This window comes from Desmodus rotundus, chromosome 5, assembly GCF_022682495.2.
Source record: "Desmodus rotundus isolate HL8 chromosome 5, HLdesRot8A.1, whole genome shotgun sequence".
Taxonomy (NCBI): Eukaryota; Metazoa; Chordata; class Mammalia; order Chiroptera; family Phyllostomidae; genus Desmodus; species Desmodus rotundus.
The window spans coordinates 26,686,880-26,713,098 of record NC_071391.1 but is presented as its reverse complement, the minus strand read 5'-3'; the positions used below and the strand labels follow the sequence as shown (position 1 = coordinate 26,713,098).

Below are 26,219 nucleotides of genomic sequence, written 5' to 3'. Positions count from 1 at the left end.
TTCATCTTTTTTACACACCAGATATTTGATGCATTTTACACTAATATTAGAAAATAAGCATATCAGAAAACCAAATCTTTCTTATTTAGAATTATCATAAACTTATGTTGTAGAACTGTGACTTCTTAAAGAATTTGTTTAAGGAGACCCATGGGGCAATATGTATTTATACCAACTGCATATACACATTGTTAAGCATTATTAAATACAGCATGTTAAACCAAAATCATAGTAAATTTTACTTTCCCGGGTTTTAATGAGTTTTACATTTGCACAAAAACATTTCCATTCAAATTAAGGTAAGCAAGTGCCCCTGGCTACCACAAGAAGTAAGGATTTTTCAGTATAGTTGGCAAAGCCACTGAGAAATTTTATGTTACTGTAACGAAAGAGCATCGACAGAAAAAAGTAACAACAGTTTTCATGCTTTCTGAGAAACACTCATGATCTCATAAAACCCCTTTAAATTCCAAGTGCTAGAATTTTAAGTTCCTTTAGGGAAGAAACCAAACAAAAATCTTAATGATTCCTGTATTCATTACAGAACCTAGCACACAGTGAATGTGTAGTAAATAAATACTTTCTGAACGAACTCTTCGGAATGATAGTGCCAAAGAAACAGAAGTCTGGACACCGAAGTCTAGAAACTGACACTGCATACCTCTAGTTTTACTGCAGATGTGGCCGTGCTGATGTGAACTCACAGAGCCCTGACATGTAACAGAGTAGTCACCCCAACAGCATCTTTCTCAACCTGCTAATTGGGAGTTACAATGTGACTGTAACTACATACAGAATGGAGCCTGGCTATAATTGCACAAATGAGTCAGAGGCCAGATTATTAAAAATAATAGGCTAATGAAAAAATTTCAAGTAGATACAGTTTATCGGCAAAATATATTTAATCACTAACCTATTAAAGAATACATTTAGCTAATTATTTCAATTATTAGTTAAATTATTTACCAATTCTCCTGCCATGTGAAGCAGTATAGATAACAAAGGGGGTGCAGAATATCGTGTTAGGAGGTGTGGTTCTGAGTTATGGCCCCACTGTGAAGTATCTGTGTGGTTTTAGGTAAGTGTTTTCAATTTTGTGTTTTAGTTTTCTATCTGGGACACTTTCTTATCTGGATAATCATCACTCTTACCATGTAATAAAGGTGGTGAGTCGATAAAAGGAGATTCTTATGAAAACACTATAAAAATGTAAAGTATTATACCTGTGTTAGGTAATCATGCTATTAAAAATCAAAGTAAAAGCTCAGACATACCAACTGCTGGTCCATTTTCTTGCGGGAGCTTATCGCTTGAATTATCTTGTCGAACACGTTTGGCAAATCCAGAATTTTCCTCAGCAGTTAACAAAGTATTTGATGCAGAACTTGAGAGGAGAATTTTTATTTTAGTTAAGCATGTTTTGTAGTTCTAAGTTATAATACATATTCTTACATGAAATAAAGACTAAAGAAAAAGTAAAATACTACATACTAAGTTGTAAAACCCCATAGGAGTAACTGGAGGTACTAAATACATTTCTGGCCCATTGGGAACTTTAGCTCTGTATGATTTTAGTGTTTATTCAAAATCAGAGATTTTAATTGGAGGTGTATGTAACAAGTCTGTGAGCACCACATGTCCAGGGAGCTCTGCTGGAGTAGCAGCGAGCACTGCCATTTAAGGTGCAGTGATAAGGAGCACACTACGGCAGGTGAAAATATGGGCTCCTACTACAAATTCAGAGCAAGAACCCTAATCTGGGGAATGTAAATAAGTAAGATTGTTTGGAAATCTTGTTTTTAACTCAAAACACTGTTAACAGCCTGAAAGTTTCTCTGATTATTGTAATTACAGAAACTGAAAAGAATGACCTATTTTCATTTGTTTAATCTTCAAAACTTTATATCATTTTCATGTTATTAATGGATCAAACATTAATTCAATTTTGAATCGCCACACTAAACACCTATTAACGGCTTCACATTACAGGACATAGAAATAAGGAAGGTACAAACAACTCCTGTCCTGAAAACTTCTGTAATGGATATATGGTGGGGAGGGGAAATAACACAAACACGTAAAATAAAACAAGACAGAGTTAAAAACAATGCCACAGGTTTTCAAACTATAAGAAGCTGTAGGTTCCCGAGTTTAGAAGAAGAAAGAAACACAAAATATTTTGTGGATGAGATGAATTTGATCTGGGCCTGGAAAAAGAGCAATCCTAATCTTTGAAGCCCTAAAGATGATCAAGTTTTAACAAAAAACTACCTGATTCAAATAAGCTAATTTTAGGGAATTTCTGGCTCATAAAGATATATATACCATTTTATAAGCTGCTACTAATTTGACAGTCAGATTAACAATTGAGGCTTCCCTTTTATGGCAACAACCTGCTCTTCTGGCAGTCCTAACCATGTGGTACACTGATGTGGGTGTATGTTTATGGAACAGGGAGGAGATGGGTTAGTTGTATGTTCATTTAAAGTAGTCAGAAATGACAATTTAATATAACAGCGAAGAAAAACAGGCACGAGCACACTGAGTGCTGCGAAAAATAACTCACCCAGTGTACCTTATGTTTCCAAAGCTTTCACAATGACCATAGTGTTCTTAATAGTGATCTTGCCTGTTCAAGAAGGCAAATGATGTCTACCCAAAATGGTTACAAAGTAGTACTAGTTTTATGAAAGTAAACAAATTCAGTTGTAGAAATTTTCTATCCCTAAATGGTATTAAACTAGGTTACTATAATTCTCTAAAAGGATATTAAACACCTTTTTCTGATAATATGTACATAAGTTGTCTAAGGCAAAAATTCTTTTTTTTTGGTTATTTGGCGATTTTATTTCAAGTATAAAGATCAGTGTCATTGATTCATTTTGATAGTGCTGTTTCTCCTTACAACTTATAATTGTCTTTATTATTTTTTGGTATGATTCTTCACTGCAGTTAGTTTTATTTTATTTTTATTTTTTAAAAAATTTTATTGTTATTCAGTTAGTTTTAGAGTCTTTGTTTTTACTCACCGATTTCTATTTGAAAAATTAAGGTTTTGAATAAATCTATCTCAATAAAACTTGTATTTCTAGGAATGAAATCAAAGCCTAATAAAATAAGTTGTATTTTTATGTATAAGTAAAATATACTAAAACATTTTTAGGACTAAATAAATAGTCCATGGATAAAATGTTTAACATTTATGTTATAAATTTGTTAGATCATAAAATTTAAAAAAAAACCCTAAAATTGCTATGATTCCAAATTCAAATTATGTTAGAAACTATATTGAGAAGAAAGCCAGACTCTTCTAGTTGTGTGCCTAATATACTTCCATAATGATTAATAAAAGTTAGGATTTAACCTTCTGTTCTCTTACATAGGAAGAATGCTACTGCTTAATAGACATAATGCATCTCGTATTCTTTCAGTTGAGATCATTTTTAGTTGAAATCATTAGACAGCTTTCAAAATAAACCAAAAATATTTGGCAAGGTGTGAGACTATTTCTGGATGCTAAGAAAGATTGTGAAACAAACCAATAAACAAAACCCATCAAATAAACACAAAGCAACAAAACCCCAGAACTCTTCACGTAATTTGTAAGTAAAATTTTACACATGCATACACTTATTTGACCTCTGGTAGACGGATTAATTTAGTTAAAACAGTCTGCTACAGGCCCTGGCCGGGTAGCTCGGTTAGAGAGTTGTCCCTGTGCGTCCAGGTTGCAGGTTTGATCCCTGATCAGAATCAACATACAAGAATCAACTAATAAATGCACTAATAAGTGGAACAAATGTTTCTCTCCCCATCCCCCACTTCTTCTCTCTCGTTAAAAATCAATTTAAAAAAGTGTGCTACAGTGATATTGAATACATTGAAATAATTAAAATCTAATATTCTTAATTTAGTTAGTGACTAAAAAAACACAGGTTGGTAGGTTTTTTGAATATCCAGTGCTTTTGGACTCTAGTGTATCTTTTTCAGAGAGAAAAACTGATACAAAATAAAATAACTACATACACGGAGCCTTCTCTTCTTTACTTTAAAAAACTGTATTAGAATACAAACACACCTCAACATGTACATAAAGCTGTTAAGTGGAAAATACCAGAGTTTATTACTTTCAACTCATATAGATTTAATTGGGAAAGGAAGATTTAAAAAAAAGTAATTATGTACATTTCTAGCATTAATCTCTTTTACCCATAGTTAATGGCAGGATCTAATTATTGGTACCAGAGGGAATGTAACAGAGCAATTAGTAGGCTATGAAAAATCTTACTTTCTTTATATGTCCTTTGATATTATTTCACAATAGCAGTTGCTCATGTGAAAGCCATTTAACTCACCTAAAATCACTACAAATAGACATTTACATACCTGGACATTTGATTTTGCTAATGACTGTGTTTCCACTTAAAAATTATCATTAGCTATAAACCTTTGCTATATCTTAAGCTAACACAACAGAGAATACTACCAGAAGCGAATCACCAGAAGAGTCACCGACACTAATTTACTGAAAGAATAACAAACACAGTGGACATGGGGAAAATGAGTGACAGGATGAACGACACAGGTGATGGCAACTGGTGCCAATACATGAGCCGGACAAACTGTACAAATCGGTGCGATAGCAGACGACAGAATTTTAAATGGCATGAATAGTCAGAGATATTCAGGAAAAAAATCAGCCCATGAAATTTTAATGTACATATTCCACAGAGCTGCTGTACTTTGGTTGGAGGGGAAAAGACACACGCTAAATGCACCTGTGAGATGACACTATGTGGCACAAATAAACAGGCTAGTTGTAAATTTGTTCACATTAGCTCAGATGAGACAGGGCCATGGTGGAAAATGAGAAACTTACAAAGAGCTGTCTCAAGATCTTACATCATGCTCTTCTCCCCATAATCACATGTCAAAAAAAGGTCGGGGGAGAGCAAGTCAGATCCATTTTACAATATAACCATTCACTGTATCTCATCATTGCATTTAACGTTGCAGGATACAAAGACTATGTGTGATAGACTTCATGTCATATAACAGTATATTTACGATTTTTTGTTTTCTTTGAATTTTAGATGTGTTATTGCTATGTACCTAGTGTATTTCTCTTTATACTCTGCTTCTTGTAGTTTGCAGTGCTTCTTGAATATGTGTTTCATCTTTTGTTAGTTTTAGAAAAGTGTTAGCCAACATCCTCTCCAATTCTGCTTTACCCCACTCTTTTCCTCATTTCTTTCTGGGACTCAAAATACACACATGTGTCTCATATTTCTTTTTAATTGTGTGCCATATTTTTCATTGTTTCATATTTCTCTTTTAGTCTTTTCCATATTTTCTTTTTTTATCCTTGTGTACATGGGTTTAGATATTTTTGTATCCATCTATCTTCCAGTTCACTAAACTGTCTTCTGCGCCTAATCTGTTAAAATAATTTACTGAATTCTTAATTTCAGTAAATTGTAGTTCTTCCGTTCTAGAATATACATTTGATTCATTTTAATAGAATCTAGTTCTTCGGGAAATCATGTATTTGTTCAACTTCTTAATCACAGTTAAAATTTTAAAGTCCTTGTCTGATCATCTCAATACCTGCATCACAGACCACTCGCTCTCTCATTTGTTTTTTTCTCTTGATTTTCAGTCATTTATGCCTGTTTCCTGGCATACTTTGTAATTTTTGCTTGAGTACTAAACACAGCGTATGAAAAACTGTAGAAGCTCTGGATGGTATATTTCAGAAATGATTTTCTTCTGGCAAGCAGGCAGAACAGAGATAGATCACCTTGATCCAAGAAGGGACTGAGTTGGTTTGAGGTCTGTCTCAGGCTTTCAAGAGCTGGTCTATTTCCAGTTTGCCCTACCCCTGGGCCCTTTCTCAACGGTGACCCCTGAAGGAGAATTTGTGTGTCCGAGCCCCATGAGCACGTGCCAGTGCCCTTGCTATGCTAGCTAGTCTCTTAGCAGCTACCTCCAGCTCGGTTTCCTGAACTCTTACTCCATAGAGGTTAGAACTTGGCAAATAAACATCTGGAGGGCAAAAAGCTATACAGAATGATTTTGTTTCTCTAGCTCAGTGAGACTGCTGATAAGCTCTAGGCTTCCATTTTATGCTTGGTCTCTAAACATAATGCCATGGATTGACAAAAAAAGAGGCAGAGAAGGTCTGGATCTCCACAGCTTGTTTTCCTTTTCTTTCTGGTACCTGAGACCTTCAAATCCTGGTTGCCTTGGTTGTTCTCCAGTGCCTTCAAGCAGCTGTTAGTTGTATTTTATCAACTTTTATAATTTTTCTTGATGGAGAGCTTGGTCTGATACCAGCTATAGTGTCATAGACAGAAGTCTCTTCACTCATTACACTTTAGTCGTATATCAAAATCCATGAAAAAAATATAATTTTAGGGCTGAATAAATATCACTAATGTCCAAAAGGAAAAATACCAAATGAATAAAATTATCACTAAAAGAAAAGTTAAAATTAAGTGATATTTTTGAAGCCTAGAGGGCTTCTAAATTTATTTTCAAAAATCTGAAATATGGGATACTGTATGCAAATATCAAGTGACATACTGGGGCTTTATCAAGATCTCCCTCTGATAATATAAATCCAGGGTCACATTCAGAGCAATTCATTATATGTATGCTTAAACATGAATTGACAGTTTAATTAAAAGAAATAAAAAGAACTGCAGGAAACAAAGCCTAAAGATGATCTCAGGTAAGAACACAGGCTGAACGAGTTCACGTTTGGTCGTACCTTGCCAGCTTCCGTTTCCGTTTGGCTGCGGCGGTCATGGCCATGTAGGACGGCACTGTGCTTCGTACAGGCAGGAGGTGTTTAGTGGAGAACGAGGAAGGGGCAAGCCTGTATATTGAATAATACAAAAGAGAAAGCAATTTTGATTTCTACTATGGAGAAAGGCTACACACTTACATGACTGGAATACCACTCCATAGAGAAAGATAAAGGAAAATATTACACAGTACTATAAAACTTCCCTTGCTTACTCTGGAATTTTGTTTTCTCATTTTTACACTGTAGAGTTGCTATCAAGAAATTCCTGCATTCCCAACAGCATGGAAAGGTGAAGGTATCGTTCCTCCCATATTTAGATCAGCTGTGATAATACACACAGATGAACTGAGAAGAGTATGTCTGCTTGGATGACATCCAGCCAGCCATACCTTAGACATATGACTACTTCAGAATAAGCTGAAGTTTGCTAAACATCAATAGAAACTGTGACATTTTCTTTATTGAAGATAGTAATGAATAATAACATGGTAATCTTCCAATAATTGCTTGTAGCATCCGACTTTAGTATGAAGAGCAAACTAAATGTATCTTAAGGTCTCTTCTAGCCTAACAAAGGTCAAACAACTTAAGATGTCAAGTTGAAGACTTTAAAATTGATCTATACAGTAATAGCTAAAGAAAAAGAAAGCAAATAGTTTAAAGGCTACCAAAAAAAAAAAAAAAAAAAAAAACAATGGACAAATACTCTTTTTCCATACCTTTGTAGAACGTTATTGTTTGGTACTGATTGTTGCTCAGGCAATCTACTGTTCAATATCTTGGTGTCTTCACATTTAGTAAACGTAGAGTCCAAGTCCTCCTGTCTACATTCTTTTTTCCCGCAGACAGGGATAGCTGCTTCATATGCCATTTTCAGAGAATAGTCGCTGTTTGTATTTGAGCTAATGGCCTGGAAACTCATAGGATTAGACAACGGTTTTAGTAAGTTCACTGTAGGTGGATTTTGTGAAGTTTTCCTACAGTCTTCTGGGGTGTACACAATAGGCTGAAGTTCTTTGCTGAAAGAGTCGTTGAGCTGCACACTTTCAGACGGTGCAGACTTCTGGGTATGCTCTGCTTTCAAGGGGGAAGGCATGAGTTTTCTTCGAGTTCTTTTTGGTGAAGGAATGTTAAGAAGATTAGATTCACTTGAAGATGTGCCTGAAAATTAAAAAGAAGTTCAATAATGTTGCTAAATAGTTTTTATTTAAATTCATCGGGGTGACATTGGTTAATAAGATTACATAGGTCTCAAGTGTACAGTTCTATGATATGTGATTTGTACACTGCATCGTGTAGTTTTCCAATAATCCTATCAGTTAAAAAAAGTAACACTGATTATAAAGTACATTTTCTGCCAAATGATAAAAATTTAAAAGAAAATAAGTAAGTTGGAAAGGAATATAAATCATTTGTTACTAACTTTATAAAGAGATTCTATTAAGAAAATAAATAATAAATGGCTAATATCAATATTAATTTATAGATATAGCTATCTTGAGATATTGAGTAATTGTGAAAACAAATTTCCAGGCAATTACAATAACATCTGCAAGCAACTTCCAGCTTTCATGTTTGATTTAGGTTTAACATAACAAAAAGTATCAACATTTGTGGGCATAGAGATTTCTAACTGGTTCTATTGTAAAATATCACTAGTTCATTGCTAATCGAGTGAACCTCTATTCTAAGAATGTCAATATCCAATAAAATCCAAGATGAAAGAAAGAACTGCATCTTATAATATGTCATATATAGTTAATTAAGCATTCTGGTAGATTGATTTGTTTCCTGTATCATACATAATTCATAGGTTTGCAAAAATTAGATTAATACCAAGGCTAAATAAGCCTAATTTGAAGAATTCACAATCCTCTTACTTGACCATTCTCTCTCTGTAAAAGCAAGTCTCCCAAACGTCAAGTAACCAAGTTTAATACCCTTCTCTTAGCTACTTCTGTAGCTTTTCAAAGTGATTTCCCTACTACCTCTCCAGCATCTTTTACCTTCTTCTTCCTCCATTCAGTAAATGTATACGTTTCCCTAGGGATATGTACTTGACCTTCTAGTTTTCTTTCTCTACACTCTCTTATTTCTAATTATCCTCTTGCCACTGCCTTCTCAGTCACCTGGGTCTCAACCAGAAATTTTTAAACTTTTCCTTGTATTTCCCAATCTCCACCAATTCCGCCTCTGTTACACTTACATAGTTAAAACATAATTCTGATTGTGCCATTCTGATAATTAAGCACATTGTAATGTTCAAACAGAAACGCAGTATCCATAGATTTTTAATAGAATTCTTGTTTGTTCGTCCAAAATTAAGAGACAAATTGTTTTGTTTAAACTTAAGTGTGAATTCCCACCATACTAAAGTACGTAACACCTCCCAAGCATGATTTTTTAATGTACAAAGTAATAACTTGGTTACATACATAACAATAAACTTGACCTGCTCCAATATGCTTATCTTGTATTTAATTAACTTTTTTTCCCCTTGTTCTGCCTATTTCATTCTGCTGAACTTCATGGCACCTGACACAACATAATTTTGCTTGGAGTGTATTGTCTGGGAAGAAACTATCAATATTATGTGTATTTCTGCCCATGTTTTCAAATCATACAGTAAATTTCCCAGTTGACTTTGTATATGCTTTATGGTATAATATTAAAAACACTGAAAGCTGAATAAGTGTTATGTATTTCAATAAAGCAATTGAAACTTTCAACCAAGTTAGAAAGCACACTTACAGCAATCACCAACAGCACATGAATTATTAAGTTAGTTGACAGTGGGCTCTGCTATGGCTCGGTTGACAATTACCCTCTAGGAAATACAATTTAAAAACAGGAAGAAAAAATATGATCCCTGTTCTACTAAGAAATTTTACTTTTCTGAGAACTAGATAAATGAGATCCAGATCTTAAAATAATTTTCCACTCCCTTTAACATGACATTTGTCAAATTTTCCATTACCAGATATTTTTATACTAATGCTGCAGTATAAAGACAGTTACTTTTCTCCACTGTGCTGCTACCACCAATTTGGTGGCTATTAATAGCTGGAAGATTAACTTCTTTTCCCATGAGAGGCAGCAGGGGTATATAGAGGATAGAAAACTATATCAAGGATAGAGAACTGAATTGGGAGTCAGGAGACTTGGATTCTATTTCTGGCTTTGCCAACGACTTGCTGAGTGACCTTGGGCAACTCATTTAAGCAGAGTGGGCATTAATACCCCCCCCTCCAAGGAAATACTACGTTTTTATGTATAGGTTATTTTCTAGGATTAGTTAATATCTATAAAATATTTAACGTTCAAAGAAATGCTCTGGAAATATAAATATGCTTTAACTGTTAGCATTACTACTTCACAACGGAGCGCTGTAACTGACTTTCCAGTATCCCATCAATACTTAACTCCCAGGTAAGACTGTATTTAAAACACTGTCTCCCTTTCAGTTTATCAGGTATCCAGTTTATCAAGGCTGTGATAAACTGGATTATAAGCCAAAGTAGACACATGTCAGTGCTATTTAACTTAGAACGCAATGAAACATGAAATCTCAAGGGATAAGGATTATCCACAGTCACTATTTTTCTTTCACATATCTAGACATGGATAATTTCTGGAATGGCACTGGGCAAATTTCCGTGACGGTAGACCATTTCCCCCCTTCTGCTTATAAAGAGCATGAAAATGGGGGCAGAGGGAGACTTCTATGAGACACTGATGAATTATCTACCTGTTCTGTGGGATAATGTAAACATACACTGAATATCAAATTCTGATATGATCAAACTGAGTAACAACTGTCAGTGAGAAACATTGTCACGTTACAATGATATATCTTTAACTGTAATTCTGGTGTCCCAGCAGGACATGATAACTTAAAGGAGAAACATGGAAATGGGGTACTTGATGTGGGTTCACATGCCATTGTTTTATTGGGCCTGGAAGAAAAAATGTTATAGACTTACAGCATATGCAAAATACAAATACAGGCAAGCGGTTCCTTTTTTTTATCTCTTCAATTATTTAATACAGATAAAATAACAAGAAGAAAATACATAGTTAATTCACAATTACGTAGGCTGACTAGTTGCTAAAAAAGATTCAAGACATAACCAGAGCAAAAATAAGATTTAAAGCCCTGGCTGGTGTGGCTCAGTGGATTCAGCACCAGCCTGCGAAGCAAAGAGTCGCTGGTTTGATTCCCAGTCAGGGCACATGCCTGGGTTGCGTGCCAGGTCCCCAGCGGGGGCAGGCGAGAAGCAGTAAAACATGGACATTTTTCTCCCTCCATTTCCCTCTATCTAAAAATAGATAAATAAAATCTTTAAAACAAAAAAGATTAAAGATGTAAATGAAAACTGAATAGTACATCCACTGTTACTATTAAGGGGTAATGACTCCACTTATCCATGGAAATAAGAACACAATAAAAACAACTGATATTTCAACTTGAATATGGTTTACGAAATATAAAAGTACTTTTCTCCTCTACCTCGTTAGGTAATGGAGTACCTTTAAGAGAGTATGGCAAACTGGAGAGTGTTGGGTACTATATATTTTACTGTATATTTTAATGTGCTATAATAATCATTGACTATGCTAGCCCTAGGTCTATAAAAGAGATATGCTGTACTTTTCCATTAGAGGATATACAGTAACTTTCCAGAAGAGCAGGCTTGGGCTAGTTGTAGTTTCCTCTGATTCAGCCTGGGAAAATACTATCTAACAAGATTCTTTAATTCTTGAGTCTACAGAGTGGAAATGATACAGAAGGAACTGGGAAGCTGATTATAATTCCTTTAAAAAGCCCCCATAAAAATAGAAATCATGTAGTTATGATTTTCAGAACAAGGGAGATGAATAGATGATATCAGTCTATAAAGTATCTCAGCAACATGTGTGCTTTTCAGGAGGGGATAAAAATTAAAAATGAATTGGTATAAGGTAGGCTCTCATTAACTGGAATAGAAAAGACTGGCAGACACTTGGAAAGACAGCAAGTCTTCTCTCCATCTAAGGAACCAGCCCACCACATCATATACTTGAGTATAGGAGGTGGTAGGTAGCAATGTATCTTATGGTCTGAAAAAGTTTGCTATTTCCAGACCACCGTTTGGGCCTTTAACTCTCCAGGATATTACAGATCTACTGCCTTTCTACTGCCCCGGAATGGGTATGACTCAGGGACGTGAGTATGACTTGTTGAAACGTATGTCTAAATAATAATGGTAATAATAATAACCACAAATGTTAAGACATTTAAAACATGTCACTACTACTATTTACAATCCAGAATCAATGTTTATTTTATTTATGAAAGAAAAAAGTTGTAGTCAGCTACAGTGTAAGAGAAACAATCTAAGAGTACTGAATCTACATAAAAAAAATTCACTGTTTGTTCACCCACCTAGTATTAATAAGCACTGGACATGTTTCCAACCTTTTCTGGGTATTGAGAAGACAGCAGAAAATTAGACAGTTAAGAACTTACATTTTCGAGGGGAGAAGACAGAAAAAGAAATTCTCTTAATAAAGTAAGATAATTATGACAAATGAGTTGTGAAGGCAATAAAACGTTGAAATGGAACAGAGACTGATGGGAAATGGGAAAGGTGTTAATTACAACGAGCAGGGAAGGTGATTCTAAGGACGGAATATGGGATCTAAGACTTGAGCGGCTATGAAGGAGCCAGCCCTACAAGGATCTGGGAAAGAGGCAGAGGAAATAGCAAGGGCTAAATAACTTCGCCGAGCTCAAGAAGAAGAGAGAAGGCAGTGAATTACAGGGAAAGGAGAAATAAGAAGTGGCCATGTTGTGTCAGGGTTTATGAACAAGGTAAAGGTTTGGATTGATTCCAAGTGCAAAGGGTTATCTGTAGAGGACTGTAAGCATGAATATAATGTGACATGATTTATGTTTTCAAGAAAGATTGCTTTGCTTACTGTGTGGGGAAAAGAGTATGGAAGTGCAAGAGAGAAAAGAGGAAAATCAGTAACAAGGCTACTGCTGTAGCTTGGGTGAGAAGTAACAAGCTTGGATTAGAGTGGCAGCAGTAGTGGTGGAGAGTTGTGGAAAGGGTGTTTGAATCAGATACTCAGTTAAAAACCATATAAAGTAAATCCAGAACATATCCAATGTCACATACATAAAGATGTGATTAGCTGCCCGACAATCAGGAACAAAGAAGAAAGTTCTTTGTTCCTGATTGTCGGCAAAGGAGGAGTATATATTAGTTTTACACAACTTACTCAACAGAAATTGACCGCTTTCCATGAAGTCATGAACCATTTCCACAGGCATAATTATAGAGGAGTTCAAAAGGTACTAAGTGTCATTCCCTTAAACTTGGCATTCTCTTGTTCCTGCCATTTCTTTTCCCCAACCCCACTCAACAGGCTGAGGCCTCATCTGCTATTGAGGAGCTCGAGTCTATGTAAATGCAGGTGCCGTGGACTCTGCTTTCTTCCCTCTCCAGTTTGGATGCTCATGGACTTGAGGCAGCAGACACCCTTTGGGGTTTGAGAATATGATTTCTTATTTACAGATGATGGGTATCCTTACCATGCTGGGGTAGAAAAGGGAAGAAGAGTGGGGCTAAATAGTACATGGTTCCAGAACAAGGGTGGCAGACAGAAGTAAAGTTAACGAAAATGGACTTCGGCTCCTAGGAAGTTTTACAAAGGACAACATGAGGGGAAGATTTAAACTAATAGGATGGTATGGAAAGAGCATCTCCTTCTAGGTGAGGCACTCCGCATTCTCTGCAAATTCATCTCTAGACAGCCTCACACAGCGACACGGAGTTATCGCCCATTCCAGACACAGGCAGACTGTGACCTGACAAACAAAAACTGATTGCTCCGCTCCTCAAACCATGCTAATTATCGCATCCGCTTCCTTAAAAGAGTCAACATACGTACACAGACACACACACACACACGTTCCGGCACAAGTAATGTTCCTTTTTTACTACAAAATCTTTTATTACAAAATCATAAGCAGATAATTCTGTCATAAGCATGTAATTCTGTAACAACATCACACTCAAGCACACCATATGACATTTTAGGTGAAAAGTGAAAATTCAAACTTTAAATTATTACACCCACATTATTACCCTACCAACCACACATTACTTTTTGCTGGGCCCTGTATATATAGTGAATCCTGAAAATGCAAAATGTTGTCCTGTAATTCATGTTTGGATCACATAAATATGATATAAATGATATTAGGCCTTTTTCTTTCTGATGGGGGAGGAAGACAGAAAGGCACCGAATACTAGAAGAATTTCTCACTAGAAGAGCTGGTATTGGTTGGCTTCACCTTATCTGTCTTCTTTTCAAATATCCATAGTACAAAAAGAGATATGAAGGCAAACTATGAAAAGGACAACCAATTTTAGCCAAGTTGGTAACCTGAGTAGAGAGGCATCTCTCTCCCCTTCCAGATTCCCTTTAAAATAACCATATAGTAGACACAGAAGAAAACTTGCCCTTGTGTTGGTAATAAGGGAAAAGTACCATCTGCACACCCGACAACATTGTAAAGAATATTGTGTACCTAGAAGTGGAATAAACGATGGCAGGGAGAATAACTTACAATATTCCCCCACTTCATCCTTAAATGTCCTGGGAATTAGTAAAAGACACCAGTAGAATGTCACTAAAGTCCCTTATATTAGGAACAGGGTAGGGGAGCAGATGGGGTAGGAGGAGAAAGGTTGGGAAAGGCTATGGGATATAGCAAAATGTCAATATCTGAATACTAGCAGTAGCACAAACAGGCCCAACATTCAGTCCTGGCCCAGCTGGCTCAGTATAGAAAGGAGCACGGGACAGAAAGCGCCCAACACTGCGGGCCTCGCTCCCTGCACTGATGACCACACCACGCGTGAATGAAAACCTCCTGGGCAAAGAGGTAGTTTCTAGCTGAGACTACTTGTGGCTCTGGTGCCTCTTCTACACTCCCTGGGCTGTTAGGTCCATGAAAAGAAATGCATTTTTCCTGTATTTCTGAACCTTAATTTTGACTTGGTTCTCAGTAAGTTATGGGGAAAGCATACTTATAATAAGTACAGGGGAAGCTCACTAGATCGCTACAAGGAGGTAACGTAAAAGGAAGGCAGAGCGGGCATAAACTCAGGCTGGAATTCCCAACAATCCAGGTGCCATGTTTTCCACGACACAACGTTGAGTCCCTACCACAGGGAGAATCAAATGCATTAGGATAATGGCTAAATAACATATGGAACATTCACAATTATACTTATTTTACAGACTGTTTGATGATAGGGGAAATATTCATTTAAATGAAGTAGTATATAAGTTTTATATATAGCTTGTTGTCAATTTAGAAAAAAACAAACAAAAAAGCCACCATATACAGACCCTGCAAGCAAAAACATGGGGGATGGATCAAAGAAAACAGTACAGAAGCAAATATGGCATGTTCCATTAAAATATTAGCATATGTTACAGCTGGAAAAAATTCTGACTAATTAAAAAAAATTTTAAAACATTTGATTACTTTTTAAATACATGCTGCTTATATAAAATTATATAAAAGTATATTTTTATGAAGGAATATCTGATCTGGGGTGGGAGGGTGGAAGTCAGGAACCTCCTGCCCACCCCAGCTTTATGAAGCCTCAGAACGTCTTAGGAATTGAGGCATAGGTTGTTTCTGAGAGCGCAGGGTAGAGCTACATTTGAAGAACTAGTTGAAAGTCTGTATGAGGAAGTAGCTGGGTCAGCCTGACCCTGTCACCATTACCTACACTTCCAGGAGACTACTCCTTCGTCACCCTGTTAAAAGACAAAAGGCGTTAATCTCTGAAAAAGTTGCAGACTTGGGTCAACACGCATAGCTGACACTAGGGGGATTAAATAATTTCTCAATCAGGAATGTATACAGATTTTTTCCTACTTGTCTAAAATAGTGGTAGTTGAGCTTATCTCCCCCCTAAATGGGAAAGCAAAGAGTTCTTTCCAGATAAACCATAACAAAAAAAGACCGAGGTATTGACATTTTTAGGTTTTCTCCAAAACTGACTCCTATTTCTGGAGATTGCCCTAAAGCAAAGCTCGTTAGCTGAAAGGCTTAGCTGTGTATACAGAACACATCCAGGGTCACTAGATATTTGATGGTATGTCCTTCTACATTCCAATCAGAACATGTAACGATACACAGGAAAAATAACAGAAAGTAGATTATGCAGAAATAGAAGAGCATGTTAGAATAATCATAATTAATATCTTCAGAGAGATGACAAATTATCACTTCCATGAAACAGAAACACTGAATTAGGAAGAGTTCTTAAAGAAAGAGTTCTTAAAAATTTAAAGTCCCCATCAGTAAATGACTGGATCAAAAAGCTGTGGTACATTTACATAATGGAATACTACACAGCAGAGAGAAAGAAGGAGCTCCTACTCTTCGCAACATCATGGATGGAACTGGAGAGCATTATGCTAAGTGAAATAAGCCAGGCAGTAAAAGACAAATCCCATATGATCTCACCTATAAGCGGAACCTGATCAACAAAACAAATAAGCAAAACAGAACCAGAGACTTGGAAATAAAGAACAAACTGACAATGACCAGAGGGGAGGTACGAGGAGAATAATGGGGGACGGAAGGGGAAAGCAAAGGAACAGGAATAGAGGACTTGTGGGCACAGACAATGGAGGGCAGGGAATGGGGCTGGGATGAGCAAGGGAAAAAAGGAAGGACAACAGTAACTGAACAATAAATTTTAAAAAATTACTTAATTATAAAAAAGAGAGAAAATTTTCCTAATAACTATTTGGTTATTCTAAGGTAAAAAAAAAAAGGGAAAGAAATCAAGTATAAGGGGAAAAGAAAGTTGTAAGATAAAATTGAGGACATCTCCCAAACAAGAGATAAGAAAGAACAAACGAGATACCAGAAGACAGAAAATAGAATTAGAGGATATTAATAAGTGCTCCAAAGAACAGATAGAATGGAAGAAGAGTATGTATGGAGGTATATGTATGTATGCATGTGTATGTAGGTATGTATGTGTGTATGCATACACACATATATGAACATTTCGCACAGTGAAAAGATAAAGGTTTCCAGAGACAAATGCCCATAGGCTGTTCAGTCTAATAAATTTTAAAAAGGCCGATACCAAGGCATATCACTGTTACATTTCAGAACACCAAGGATAAGAGACAGACTCCAAAATTTTCCTGGGAGAAACAGTCACACACACATTCATTCTTATATGAAGAATAAAAATAGCATAACAGTTAACAGCAACACTCGAATCTAGATGTTAATGAAGCAGTATCTTCTCAGCACTTAGAAAAATTATTTCCAACCTGGAAAATACCTGGAAAAATAATCAGAAAATAAAGGATACTGTCCTACATGCACTGTCTCCAAAAAGTTTTACTTCCTATGTACCAATTCTCCAGAACCAACTGGAGGATACATTTTTGTATAATAGGAGAGAATAAGAAAAAAATGTAAACACTACATACAGAAACCTTAAAGCTATACGGGAAATGGAATTTAATACTTCTTAGCTCACCAAGGAACAATATTTACTTGAAAATACTCTAGAGATTTATTTAAATAAGGTGAAAAACTGTTTTGGCAAGACAGGGTAAGAGAAGAAATGTACATATGATTTTAAGGAGTTAAATCCTTATCTTACAAAGGAAAAAAATAAGCAGATAATATCTAAAATTGGAAAAGCACAAACAAGAATTAGCTGTATAAATTTGAAATTCAGAAATTAAGAGAAAAAAATCAGAAGAAACAGCTAAAAGGAGACTAAGAATTGGGAATGAGTAACAATAGGTCAAGGAATACTTCCATAAATGTTACAGCACTTTCTAGCTCCCTAAATTATGTACAGGCTTTACTTTTAAAAATATATATAGACTGAATTTTTTAAATCCTCACCCAAGGATGTGTTTATTAATTTAGAGAGAAAGGAAGGGGGTGAGGGAGACAGAGACATCAATGTGAGAGAGAAACACTGATGGCTGCCTTCCATACATGCCCCAAACCCGCAATCCAGCTTATGTCCCCTGACCTGGAATCAAAAGAGTGACATTTAGGTTTACAGCTCCAACCAACTGAGCCACACCTGCCAGGGCCAGAATCAGCATATTATTTTATTACTATTTTCAAATTAACCAGAATACATACAAATTTAAAGAGTAGTTTGGGATGTACCTGGAGATAAATTATTCAATGAAAAATAACTTTGGCATTACTTTACTTATAAAGGTCTCACAGTTATCCTGAAATTGAAGATGATTTTTTTAGGCTTATAAATACCTCACATAGTTGAAGGCACATAGTACTGAAGTAATAGTTTTATGTACCCGATTGCCTTTTTAAGTCATAAAGCTGTTCTCTTAAAAATGACAATTTAGCAAACATGCACCTATGATGCTAGAAACTTAATGAACTCCTAGGTTTAGGAAAAAAGGTAGGCAGCTCAAGTTATGTCATCAAATAACACAACTTGAAAAATGATTACGTGCTGTAATTCAAACCAGGATTTTCGAAGCCCTCAGAGCCAGGGCTGCTGGAAGACACAGAAGCGCCTCTGCGAAAGCCTCCAATCAGTTTTGTTTAATGAACCCAATCTTCGTCTTTGTAATACTTGTCCATTAATAGTTTAGGAAACATCTTAAAATATTTATATGATGCTTTAAGGCATCTTATATACAACTGAAAATGTGCATTTCAGAATAAAGTGGCTAGTGTTCTATTCATCTGTTCCTGCATTATGGCTAGAGATTCCCGCTTCAAAAAGTTTTGTTTACTGTAAGTCCGTAGAGAGACTTAAAAAGGAAGTCAGACAAAAACATTTTGTTGAGACTGCCAAGTTTTAAAGCCTTTCAAAAGACTTTCAAGTATTGAAGCCACTTTTAAAATGAACTCTAAATGCAAGCATGCAAGTTGTGGAGTAGATGGGAGAAAGAATACAATGTTCGTCAGTAATAGTCCAAATTCTAACACAATTTTCCCTGGATTACAATGTAAGTACATTAACATTTGTGTACTTTGTATGGAATAAAATGTTAATACTATAGTACTATATTAATGCTATAAAACTAATATAAGCTTAAAATCAAAACAACAGTGGAAATCAAAATGAAATTAGAATTAATTTGCCTGGCTCACTAAATTAAATTTGCTAAGTGGTTAAAACAAATTATGACTAAAAATTTGATATTGGTTAAGTGGTGAATGAAGTAAACCAACTTTGTGACATTTGCCATCTCTTCCCCTATAATTTCTGGGATTTTTAAGGAATACGATCAACTAAAGGCAAGGCAATAAAAGTAATGCATCGGATATTCTGACTTTGTTAATGAAACACAGGAGTCTCATGAAGAAGTATGTGAAGAGACATTAGATAAATTGACTGCTTGTGCCTGAAGAGAAACATCTAAAATGTATTTACTGGCTGTGCTGTTCTCTAAGTTATTTAAGTCTGCCTATGAGCACAATCTACTCTCCTTGATTATTTCTATCTTTCGAATATTCCACTTCTCCAAGAAGTCTACCCCACAGATTCAGGCAGGGATTCTGAAATGATTCCATTAGGAAAAAACAGTTGTTTTACATCCATCTGTCTAAATGCAGTTTTAAGAAATGTTAGTATATCCTTCCTTTTACAATATTTTTTTAAATAACATTTATTTTTTATTTATTACAGGAATTTTTCTTAAGCTTTGGGACTAAGTGTTACATAGGGTAATCTAAGTATACATGTAATCTTCTATTACGTATAATACATGCTGCTTCTTACTCAACCCTGCGAAGACGCACGTTATGTAATAGCCCGGCACATTAGCAGATCAGAAGAAGAAATAAAGCAGCGGTGCAAATGAGCGAAATCTCCATCTCTGAATGAGGAATGGGTACCATCTACACAGAGATGAAGCAGGAAACAGCAGTTTAAGAAATACTAGGCAAAAACTAGAAGGTTGTTATAAGTCACCCAGCATGTATTTCATCAGAAAATAGAAAAAAACCAAAGTGGTTTTATGTCTAGTTTCCTAAAGGAAGTTTTAAGAAATGTCCTTTTAATCAAAAAACATTTTAAAATAATTCTTTTAATTATTAAAAGAAATGACCTTAAATTCAATTATTAATAAGTCACATCCAAATAATGTTAAATCATAGGCTTGTTACACAGAAAAAATAAATTAAAAAAATAACTTACACATCAGTGTTACCTAGTAGCAAAAAATGAAAGGCCCAACTATAATAATATAAACTCTCACCTACTTTAACAATGACATTCCAAAGTTCTAGAAATCATGTAGTTTAGCAATCTTAACTCTGAATTGAATAAAGAAACATCATTCTATTCTGTCTCTCTCAGTTTTAAATAAACCTTTAAAATACGATTACTAACTGGCAATTTCGTGTGGTTTCTTAGGTAGCCTGGGTCTATATTTATTTTTAACTGTTTGAAATACTCCACAGATGGTTCTCTTAAATAAAGGGACTGGATAATTTATCACAAATGATTTAAAAATCTCTCTCTTAAAAATATGGGCAGGCCTTCTGGGGTCATCTTTTGATGTTCCATATCATGTGTCCCGCATGATTTTTACCCAGAGGACTGATTTATCAAAAGCTCAAGCCTGCAGACTTAGGAGATTTACAGAACTGTGTGCTAGCGTACCAAGCAGAATGCAGCATTTGGCAAACATGAGTCACAGGATGCAACGCAGGGTTCAGGACAGGGAGACGCTGATGAATGGGATGCGATCTAACTGAGGTTTGGTACAAAATGATGGCAAAGATTTTTCTTTTGCTAGCAGTCGTGTCAATATGTGTGTGAGAAGGTACTTTGGGAAACTATGCTAAATTGAAATTAGTTGGCAAAGTCCTAAAATGAAATCAAATATTAATATATGTATTTCAATAAACACCTGTAGGCTACAAGTGATTGATACAGTTATTGTACTAATCATAAATCTGGATTCCTTTTAACAGCCCTGTGACTCATGGAATTCATAGCCGCAAATGACACAGGTAAATAAATTTTAACTACTTAAGAAATATGTAACATTAAGCTACTATTGAATTAACCAAACTAATATATTTTATAATGCATTCATAAGGTACTATCGCGGTTACTGTGGTATTAATGTCTATACAGATAATATCAGTTATTTACAAATATTACAAAGAGAATACATTTTCCCATGTAGTATTAAGAACCGTCACAGTCATTTAAATTAATACAGCACTCTGAACAATAAATCAACCATAACTTTCTAACTCCTGCCTGTGGGAAATAGCAGATTACCATGTTTTCCTCTCAGTCTCATCTCCCTAATACTCATGCTTACTTAACACATAAAAAAGACAATGCAAATAACCTTTTAACTTATAGTAACATCTGCACGGACAGAGGAGTAACTGAGCACAGTCTCATGTATAAAACTAGAGCTCAAATAAAAGGTATTTAGGACTACAAGCATGGCTACTGTTGTTACTGGTAATGATTAAGTTTTGTTGACAAATAAAAAAAGGAAGATTATGTTTATATTTGCTAATTCGTAATTAGAATAGGTCTCCTATTTTTAAAATATTTCCTTCTCCTCAAGTAACTTTAGGGGAAAGCTGAACTTACGTTGGAACTCTATATTCAATCAGAATATCTGTGCTATAGTCATACCAGTATCTTCTTTTATTGTACTTTAAGATAAAACCACGGACATGGGGTGAAAACTTTAGGAAAAGGAAAGGTTAGAGACAGAAATATTACCAAATGTGAGTTTCCAGATGGATAATGAGGAAATCTTGACTTTTCATTTAATGTCAGAAGTTTTATCAGTTCCATAAATAAGCCTTGCTGCCAGCACCCCACCCTGCACGGCCCTCAGTGAGTGCACTTGCTGTTTTCCGGACCCAAAATAGGTACATGTTTTACTCCAAGTCTCCTTAGGCAAAGACTTCAAGTCAAATATCTATCCCAAAATCAAGTACTGACATTGGTAAACTATGAAAGTTAACAAAATTTAAAAAGTTAGCTTCAACTTAATACGTAATACAGGTTTATTAATATAAGAAAATAAAAATAGTCCATAAAACAAAAATATAACAGACTGTGTCTAGGGATATCTTCAGTAACACATGTGTAACACCCGTGTGAAGCCAACATAAAACTCTGCTGAGGGGTCTACAGGAAGATCTGCACATGGAGAGGGAGGAGATTGGGCATGAAAGAGATGTGAAGGCAAAATTAATTTGCACAATTTTTAAAAGATACTTCCATGGAATTAGATAAAAATTACTGAAAGATAGATTTCTTGGTAAGGAACAGCCAAGAACATTTTAAAGACAAAGAATATCAGAGGGAGATTAGCACTGATACATATACAATGTTATAAATCATCAGTTATTTAAATAATAACTACTATCTCTAGGATATACAAACAGGCAAAAGAGTAGGATAGAAACCCAACAAACAGAACTATGCATGACTACTTACTATATGTAAAACAAAAGATGCCACAGGATGGATTGTGAATCTTTCATCCAAGAATGCAAGGCTCTTTGGAAAAAATTAAGTTAGATTCTTGCCTGTTACATTAACATAAATTTGAAGAAAATAAAAGTGAAAAATAAAAATAACTTATAGATGAGAAGGCCTTTCCCACGATTCCAAAGGCAGAGGAAAAAAATGAAGCTATTTCATTAAATAAAAGTTTTAAAATGAAATTCAGAAACAAAGTTAAGAGTAAATGACAAACTTGAAGAATACTTGCAACATGCGTCTTACAGGAAAGAGTTAGCATCCCTGATGCTCTCATCCAGCCCTGTGGCTTTAAATATCACCTAAATGCTAACAAGTCTCAAAGTTATATTCAATTTAGGCTGCTCCCCTGAACTCCAGGTTCTTACATTCAACTGCTTACATGATGTCTCCACCTGGGTGTATCTTAGACAAAATTAAAACGCTTCAGAATGAACTCCTGATCATCTACCACCTCCACCTTATAAACTAGTTCCACTGGAAGTCTTCCTTACTTCTTTTAAGACGACTTGATTCTTTCAGTTGCCAAGTTAAAAAATCTTAGAGTCATCCCTGACCTTTATTTCTTTCACATCCCAAATCCAATTTGTCACGAAAAATTCTGCTGGCTCTACCTTCAAAATGTATTAGAATCTGACCACCTGTCACCACTCCCACTGCTACCGGCCCAGTCTGAGCCGCCACCATCTTTCACTGGGGTCACTGCAGTGGTCTCCGAGCTGCCCTGCCCTTGCCACACTACAGTCTATTCTCAACACGGTAGCCAGAGGGATGCTTTTAAAACATGATCTCCTGAGATCATGTTAATGTCCCTGTTTTGTTCAGAGTAGAAGCCGAAGTCCTTACAACGACCCTCAAGGCTCTAAGTAGTCTTCTCTATGATCTCATCACTGCTATTCCTCTTCTGCTTTATACCAGTTAGTTACCTGTCTTTCTTGCCATCCCGTGAATATGCAAAGCCTTTCTGACCTGTGTCACAGATTTTGCAGTGCTGGTTCTTTCTGCCTAAAAATGACTCTTCTCCCAGATATGCACAGGGCTAACTCTGTGAACTCCTTCAAATTTCATCAGTGAAGGCTTCCCTGATTTTATTTATTTATTGTTAGAAAGGGGAAGGGAGGGAGAAAGAGAGGGAGAGAAAGATCAATGTGTGATTGCCTCTCACGTGGCCCCCACTGGGGACCCGGCCTGCAACCCAGGCATGTGCCCTGACTGGGAATTGAACCAGCGACCCTTTGGTTTGCAGCCTGTGCTCAATCCACTGAGCCACACCAGTCAGGGCTGCAAAACAAATATTTCTAGGTGGCCTCACTTTCTACACCCTCCCTGTTACTCACCTTTGACTACTCATAATGTATACAACATAGGTAGTTCATGGAATACACAAGATGTACTAAGCAAATAGTTAATCTATGAAATCATGTGAATAAAATATTAAAACAAACTAAGAAGAAACAAAACAAAACCCACTTTCTGAAACATTCTGAAAAGAAAATACACATTTATACAATGTAACATTTTAACTGTCTTTCCTTTTTAAAATACTATGAAAAGGAGTTAAGAGACAAACAAATGTTTTGTTTTACTGTTGACAGGTACAGTCTGTGCAGTTACACTGTAAGTGAAATACGGATTTTTAAATAATGAATAATGACTATCATGTAACAGGTGGTCAGTATTTCTCAATCTTGGTGTTAAAACCCTATTTCCTCTCCAACATCTTGAATACATTATACAGAAAGTATCAAGGCCCAAAGGTATGAAAGAATCTGGAAAAAAATCTTAAGGTTTCTTTCCAAAGATCTCAACTAGGTCCGTTTTAAATGCTTTATAAAAGAAAAATTATACATATCCCAACTTCACTGTCATCTTAATGTAAAAATATAATATTAGGGACTTAATAGAGACCTAGGTAATTCAGACAAGACTCTCTACTAAAGGCAACTAAAATATCTGGAAAAAATATAAAAAACACATGCTTGAAGGCACAGGGAAACAAACAGAGTTGTGAAGAATCACAGGCAAGTGTCAGGAGGCAGCTGGAGGCTACTTCCCGGGGACATTGTTGAGAGCTCTGTGGGCCTGGGTGCTAGAACTGGGATGTAGCCCCCACAAAGAGGAGTTGTTCTTTAAATCTTCCTGCGCTGAGTTGGTACCCTGAACAGCTGAACTCGAGAGGATAAATCAGAGGTGGGCAGGCCCTCTCGGAATCAGCAGGTCAGTTTCAAATTATCTCAATCTCTACAATTGAACTGAAGTGATTTGGGATTGCTAAAGCTTTCAGGAGCTTGGATAAAGCAACTGTAATCCTCAGAAGATTCAAAGTATTTCTATAAACAATTCTGCAAATACATGTCAGATAAATTAGCAGATATTCAAGGAAAGACCACGTGAACAAAAACCAGCAGAAAGAGATAACAGAAACAGACCCAGAGGGTTCAGACTTCTGACTTCTTAAATTGAAATTAAGAACTTAATGGTTTTAAGAACTATCTGACTCAGCTGAAAAGTAAACTATAAAATATCTGAAAAGAAATTTCCAGTTAAGAAAAAACAATGAAAAGCAGGGGAAAGTAAAAGGCATACAGATAAGACAATAAGAAGTTACTATGCAATTTCTGGAGTCCCAGAAATAAAGGAGAAAGCAAAAGTGGCAGAAATTCCATATTTTGCTATATATAATGTATTCCTGTATATAATGCACACCCACGTTTTTGGCCCAAACTTTCAGGGAAAAAATCTTTTGTTTTAATTTTTTAATTCATACATTTATTTATTTACATTTAGATACTTTCTTTGTATTATAAAGGAATTTCAGTATTTATTTTTGAACATATTATGGTACAAGAAATTTTATGTACCAAATAATCACAAAACACAAGCACAGATACAAGGTATTTCCGGTACTACCTAGGTATAATGCACATCTTTATTTTCCCTCAAAAATTTTGGCAAAAAAGTACACATTATACATGGTAAAATATGGTAATATTAGAAGATATAATGGTTAAGAACTTTTGAAAACTAATGAAAGATAATCCACCCACAAATTCAGAAAGTTCTATGAACCCAAGTAAAAGAAGTAGAAATAAAATTACATAGGCACTATATGGCCAAAGTACTAAAATCCCCCCCCCAAATAGAAAATATTTTAGGAAGCCACAAGTCAGATTTCATTCAAGAAAACAACACCTGAAGGCTACTTTAACAGCAACAACAAAAGCCAGAAGATAATAATGTTTAAGTGGTAAAAGAACACTAAACTGAAATTATATACCCAGCAAAATAGTCTTCAAGAAACATAAAATAAATATATGTTCAGATGCACAAAAATTAAGAAAATTCATTAATAGCATAATCACTGTAAATGAAATGCAAAAGATTCTTTAAAAGAAAGAAAAATAGTATTGGGTGAAGATACACAGATGCTAAAAATATATAGAACAAAAAAATTAAATATGAATGAACATTGACTGTATGGACAATAAAAATAATATTCTATGGGTTAATAAATAAAGAAAAATAAAGTCCATTTTAACAATGGTATATATGTCAAAGAAAGGTTAAAGGTGTTAAAGAATTTGAAGCTTCTAGCACTGTCTGAGAAGAGGGTAGAAGTAACAAAGTTACTTTGATAAACAGACTTTGATAAAGCAAGGATATATGTTAACCAAAGGGTAATTACTTAAAGAATATAGAATATAGAGCTTCCAAGCTCACAGAGGTGAGCTTAAAGAAATGTGGCATGGCTGCTATATTAATAAAGTTAAAAGTAAAAAGTAGAAGGGTAATTTTATAATAAAAAGATGTAAGAATTCTAATTCTGAAATATACAG

At 35.4% G+C, this 26,219-nt stretch overlaps 1 protein-coding gene across 2 annotated transcripts in view; it reads right to left on the bottom strand.

Moving 5' to 3' along the window:
• The window catches only part of KIF18A (kinesin family member 18A), a 76,465-nt gene that overhangs the window by 1,506 nt on the left and 48,740 nt on the right, over positions 1–26,219 (bottom strand). For both annotated transcript variants that reach the window (XM_045194324.2, XM_045194325.2), the window contains 3 exons: positions 7,531–7,972; positions 6,773–6,880; positions 1,275–1,384 (listed from right to left, as the gene is read on the bottom strand). In XM_045194324.2, the coding sequence (XP_045050259.2) occupies positions 1,275–1,384; positions 6,773–6,880; positions 7,531–7,972 (660 nt within the window). The remainder of the gene's footprint in view (positions 1–1,274; positions 1,385–6,772; positions 6,881–7,530; positions 7,973–26,219) is intronic.